Source organism: Myotis brandtii, unplaced genomic scaffold (assembly GCF_000412655.1).
Source record: "Myotis brandtii unplaced genomic scaffold, ASM41265v1 scaffold274, whole genome shotgun sequence".
Classification (NCBI taxonomy): Eukaryota; Metazoa; Chordata; class Mammalia; order Chiroptera; family Vespertilionidae; genus Myotis; species Myotis brandtii.
The window spans coordinates 857,465-863,411 of NW_005360425.1; the positions used below are offsets into that span (position 1 = coordinate 857,465).

Genomic DNA, 5,947 nt, shown 5'->3' on the forward strand with positions numbered 1-5,947 from the left:
ATCCGGGGCGTGGGGAGTCGGGGTGATGTTGAAGGGACCTCTCCACCGCCTTCTTCCACCTCGATTCTGGGCCGGAGTGGGGGCTCCAGCTGCCGGAAGGCTCCCAGACGCCCCCCTTCTATGTCCGCAAGCTCCCAAACTGCCTGGAATGGAAGGGAACGTGTGGAGAAGGGTCCTGGAGGGAGGAAGTGCAGGATTTTAGACTTTGGGAATCTGCGCAAGCCAAGTTCTACGCGGACTTTCGACTACGAGGGACCGGTGCCCCTGTCCCTCAAAGGCAGTTCTTTTGCGGGGGGGACAAAATCTGGGCGCTGCTCGGCCCAGGAGCTGGGAAAAAGCGGATGGCGGGAGCTGTTATTGGGGGACCGCGGCGGTGGGGAACCAGACCGGCTCCACCAGTCCCAAGCCTGGGCTTGGAGGGGAATTCTTTGCAGTTGAGTCGCTCCCCGGGGTGTGTCTGGCGGGACTGGGCGGACGGGTCCGGAGGTGCAGCCCTGGAGGGAGGCTGCACGGGGTGGCTGCCCCGGGAGGAGGGTCGGGTGGGAGCACGTGTCAGGGCCCCTGTGCTCGCAGGGCTGGCAGACGCGGCTGCCTTCTGGAACTTGCACCAGGTGAGCGGCAGGCTGGGGGGAGCTGGTTCTGGATTCCGACCAGGGCTCCAGAAAGTGGGACTTCTTTCCCTCGCAGTGGTTCTCAACCTTCTGGCCCTTTAAATACAGTTCCTCAGGTTGTGACCCAACCATAAAGTTATTTTCGTTGCTACTTCATAACTGTAATGTTGCTACTGTTATGAATCGTCATGTAAATATCTGATATGCAGGATGGTCTTAGGCGACCCCTGTGAAAGGGTCGTTCGACCGCCAAAGGGGTCGCGACCCACAGGTTGAGAACCACTGACTTAGCAGACGGGACTCCACTTCCCATGCACATTCCACTGCCCGTCCCCAAAGGCCAGGTCTCAGAGGGAGCAGAGGGTGTCCAGGCCGAGATTCTCAGAGAAGAGGCATCGAGAGAGCCCAGGTGCTGAGAAGGAACAGCCTTCTCCCAGTGAAAGGAGGCTTTCCCCCCAGGCTACCTAGTCCTCACGGCCCTACTGGGCTCCTGCCCGCAACGCCCAGCCCCTCCCTCCACGCTGCCTCTGTAAGCATTCATTTGTTTATTCATTCAGCATGCATTGAGTCCCCACACTGTGCCAAGCACTAGACACAAATAAAGCAGTAAGCAAGACAGGGCTGGCATTCTAGTGGGGGAAACAGACAATAAATGAAAACAAATAGGTAAACAAATACTTTCATTTCGCCCTGGCCAGTTTGGTTCAGTGGTTAGAGCGTCAACCTGCAGACCTAAAAGTCGCCGGTTTGATTCCCAGTCAAGGGCATAGACCTGGGTTTTGGGTTCCATCCCCAGTCAGGGCGGAGGCAACCAATTAATATGTCTCTCTCACATCAATGTTTCTCTCTCTCTCTCCCCCGTTCCTCCCTCCCACTCTCTCTAAAAAAAAATAAATAAATAAATGGAAAAAATATCCTCAGGTGAGGATTAACAAAAATAAAACCTTTAAAGGACCTGCCCAGAGAATTTTCCGCCCAGAAAAAGCCCGCCTAGAGTCCTTTAAAATCTCTGACTCCCCGTCCCTGGGTGCTGGCACCATTTGGGGGCTCAGCCCATCTGGTTTTTCAGATGACTAATAAAGTCATAATTCTTTAAAAAAAACTTTAATTTCAAATAGTGATTAAATGCTATAAAGAAAATAAAGGAATCCTAGCTGGTTTGGCTCAGTGGATAGAGTGTCAGCCTGCGGACTGAAGGGTCCTGGGTTCGATTCCGGTCAAGGTTATATGCCTGGGTTGCAGGCTCGATCCCCAGTGGGGGACAAGCAGGAGGCAGCCGATCAGTGCTTCTCTATCATCATTGGTGTTTCTGTCTCTCTCCCTCTCCCTTCCTCTCTGAAATCAACAAAAATATATTTTTTTAAAAAAATAGAGAGAGAAAAATAAAGGTACGGGAGCAGAATGACTGGAAGGGGATAGGCTCCCAGATTTGGGGTTACCAGGGAGGCCTCTTAGGCAGCAATTTCAACCAGTGTGTTGCGGCAGGCACACTGGTGTGCCGCAAGAATTTTTAAATATATATATTTTTTTATTTCAGAGAAGAAGGGAGGGGGAGCGATAGAAACATCGATGATGAAAAAAAAATCATTGATCGGCTGCCTCCTGCATGCCCCCTACTGGGGATGGAGCCTGAAACCGGGGCATTTGCCTCAATGGGGAATCGAACCCTGACCTGCTGGTTCAAGGCTTAGTACTCAACCATTGAGCTATACCAGTCGCGTTGCAAGAATTTTTAAAACATGCAATAGCTGACTCTTTACTCAGGGGTACTGATCTCTTTTCCCTTAGATTGTCAAATTTTAAAAATGACAACGGCCAACACAACAATAGCTGTCCCGTGTGAATAAATCAAAAGTATACTTTTTTTTGTCAGATGGGCTACAGAATTTTAGTAATTAGTTTATCTGTGCCATGAGATGAGAAAGGTTGAAAATCGCTGCTCTAAGGAGATGGTTGAGCAGAGGCCGCCGTGATGGGAAGGCTCCAGCCATGCGTGGTTCTGGAGAAAGAGCATTCCAGGCAGCAGGAAAAATACCAAAGCCCCCAAGGTCCCCAGAGTGGCCGGAGCAGACAGGCAGGGTGAGAGTGCAGGAGAGAAGGGTGAGGAGGTAGAATCTGGGGGCAGTTCTAAGTGTAATGAGAGGCTAGTAGAGTGTGTTAAACAAGGGAGGGACATGACCCAATTTATTGGACTCTAGGGGTGCAGGAGCAGACACTGAGAGGCCAGAGGGAAGCTGTGGCAATAATACCAGCAAGAGTTGATGGTGGCTTGGACCAGGGTGGGATATTTGGCTCAGTGGGGAGTGAGAAGCAGCTGTGCAGGGCGGCGGGGTGCAGGGGGCCGACAGGCATCATGCTTGCTCAGAGTCACATACACCGCTCCGGGAGCACTTATACGTGTGTGCAGACCCATACACACGTGGAGTCACACCCATGGCAACGCGCAGACACTAGGTGTACTTAGGCAGACCCACCCTTCCACACCCGCTGAGTCACTCCAGGACTGAGTGGAAAAAGTGTGATCAGGAGGTCTAAACGAAACATGTTTCCACGAACCCAGCATGGCTGGGTAGCTGGGGCTTTCCCGGGGCCTGGCATAGGGAGCAGGGAGTTCTAGCTAGATAGTCCCTGGCTCTCCTATTCCCCAGAGCCAGACAGTACCCCTCTTCACACACACCCCAACATGAACTGGTCTCCCAGCTTTACCACCCACCGGCTGTGAGGCCTTGGGGAGTTAGTTCCCCTCTCCCAGCCTCCGTTTCCTCTCTGTAGAATAAGATTCAGCCCCGACCTCACAGGATGGTAGCGAGGCATCAGCGAGGTAAGGTGTAAGAACCTGGTCTGGGCAGGCATCCAGCAGAGAAGGGGAGAGAAGGTGACGGACAGCACAGCCCTGGCACCCACAGTCCAGCCTTGAATCCAACTCTAGTTTTAAATGAGTGACTGGACCTCTCTAGATTTCATGAGTGGCCAGCATTTATTGAGCACTTACTATGTACTAAGTACTCTGCAACCCTTATCTTTGTAAGGGTAAATGAGGAACCTAATTGCATCTACCTCGTGGGGTTGTTATAAGGATTAAATGAAATCCTGCACATAGAGTGTCTAGCTCTGTGCTTGGCTCAGAGTAAATGCTCGATAAATAGGAATTGTTATTCCTCCTGGTATACTAGCTCTGTGACTCTGGGCAGGTTACTTACCCTCTCTGCCTATTACCTGTAGCTTAGGCAACATATCCCTGATCTCATAAGGCAGCGGTTCTCAACCTGTGGGTCGCGACCCCTTTGGGGGTCGAACGACCCTTTCACAGGGGTCGCCTAAGACCATCGGAAAACACATATATAATTACATATTGTTTTTGTGATTAATCACTATGCTTTAATTATGTTCAACTTGTAACAATGAAATTGGGGGTCACCACAACATGAGGAACTGTATTAAAGGGTCGCGGCATTAGAAAGGTTGAGAACCACTGTCATAAGGTCTTCACCATGATCAAATGAGTCCATCCACATAGAGCTAAGAACATAGTAAAAGCTCAGTAAATGTCACCCATTCATTAACGTATGGTCTTTCCTATTATTCCATCAGGTGTGCACGGCCCCCGGCGCCCCTACCAGGCACCAGGCTCCCGGCGCCCCTACCAGGCACCATGGACTGGAAGACGCTCCAGTCCCTACTGAGTGGCGTGAACAAGTACTCCACAGCATTCGGGCGCATCTGGCTGTCGGTGGTGTTCGTCTTCCGGGTGCTGGTGTACGTGGTGGCTGCAGAGCGGGTGTGGGGGGACGAGCAGAAGGACTTTGACTGCAACACCAAGCAGCCAGGCTGCACCAACGTCTGCTATGACAACTACTTCCCCATCTCCAACATCCGTCTCTGGGCCCTGCAGCTCATCTTCGTCACCTGCCCCTCGCTGCTGGTCATCCTGCACGTGGCCTACCGGGAGGAGCGGGAGCGGCGGCACCGGCTGAAGCACGGTGACCAGTGCACCAAGCTGTATGACAATGCGGGCAAGAAGCACGGCGGCCTGTGGTGGACCTACCTGCTGAGCCTCATCTTCAAGCTCATCATCGAATTCGTCTTCCTCTACGTGCTGCACACCCTCTGGTACGGCTTCAGCATGCCACGCCTTGTGCAGTGCTCCAACGTGGCGCCCTGCCCCAACACCGTGGACTGCTACATCGCCCGGCCCACGGAGAAGAAGGTCTTCACCTACTTCATGGTGGGCGCCTCTGCCGTCTGCATCGTGCTCACCATCAGCGAGATCTGCTACCTCATCTTCCACAGGGTCATAAAAGGCATACGCAACCAGAGGCCCCCTGGCAGCCGCAACCGCAAATCCTCAGCCAGCCGGGCCTCCACCTGCCGCTGCCACCATAAGCTGGTGGAGGGGGAGTTCGTCCTGGACGCCCACGGTGACAAGCCGCATGCTTCAGCACCCGCTCTGACCCCCATCTGACCACGGGCCGGGGGGTGATGCCTGGTCTGCCAACGGGGACAGGTGGGGAGGTATCGCGCCGGTGGAGGGGTCCTGCAGGTGCTGGGTGCCCCCACTTTGAATTCGCCGAGCTATCCAATTTCATTTGGGGCAGATACTTTTTGAGTGCTGGGCACTGTGCTGAATACTTGGGTGTAGGTCACACCACAGGCCCAGTGCCATCCCTTGGGGGAAACCAACACTGAAATGAGCATATTAACTACTACGCAAGGGGATGCTTAGGGCGCTCATACAGGGCTTCTACCCAACCCAGGAGGGAGCGCTCAGGCGAGACTTTCCTGAGGAAGTAAAGTTTAAGAGAGGTGAGAAGTGCTTCCAAGTGGAGAGAAGGGCAGGCGAAGAGGCCTGGAGGCTGCAAGAAGAGGCATGCTTGCCCTGGGTTGGATGCACCAGACCAGAAAGAAGGTTCCTTCCCTTTGGAGAAGCACCTGGTCCCTGCGGTGCAGAGGAAGGATTCCCCCAGCAGAGGGAGGTCTGGAGGCCTGAGAATTCTTGGGAAGAGGAGGAGGGGGCTCTGGTGACACCAACCTCTCCTGGTGACACCCAGGGATCCTCTGAGTCCCACTGCTCTCAGGGCATGTCCCCCTCCGCAGCCTCCACTCTCCCAGCCTCAGGACGCTTCGCTCCCATCTTCCTCCCTGCAGATGTGCTCAGTCTGGTGCCAGCCTTTCAGACCCTGCTTCGTGGAGTCGGGGTGGATGTCCTAATAGGAACATCCCCACAGCAGTTTCCTTGAAATCAATAAAGGCTGGGTTTTATACAAGTTGGCTCCATCCTCTGTTCTTCTACACTCCCACCCACAAGACCCTGAGGTCAGGAAAGGTCGCTCCATGGC

The 5,947-nt window shown here is 53.6% G+C and overlaps 1 protein-coding gene across 1 annotated transcript; it reads left to right on the plus strand.

The window, feature by feature from the left end:
• The first annotated feature begins 4,202 nt into the window (after positions 1-4,202).
• GJB3 (gap junction protein, beta 3, 31kDa) lies at positions 4,203-5,875 on the plus strand. The gene has a single exon (XM_005868551.2). The coding sequence runs from the start codon at positions 4,264-4,266 to the stop codon at positions 5,071-5,073; it is 810 nt and encodes a 269-aa protein (XP_005868613.1). The 5' UTR covers positions 4,203-4,263; the 3' UTR covers positions 5,074-5,875.
• Positions 5,876-5,947: the final 72 nt, after the last annotated feature.

What these genes read in the sequence shown, in the direction of transcription:
- GJB3 (XM_005868551.2), top strand. Translation starts at nt 4,264, where the DNA reads ATGGACTGGAAGACGCTCCAGTCCCTACTGAGTGGCGTGAACAAGTAC.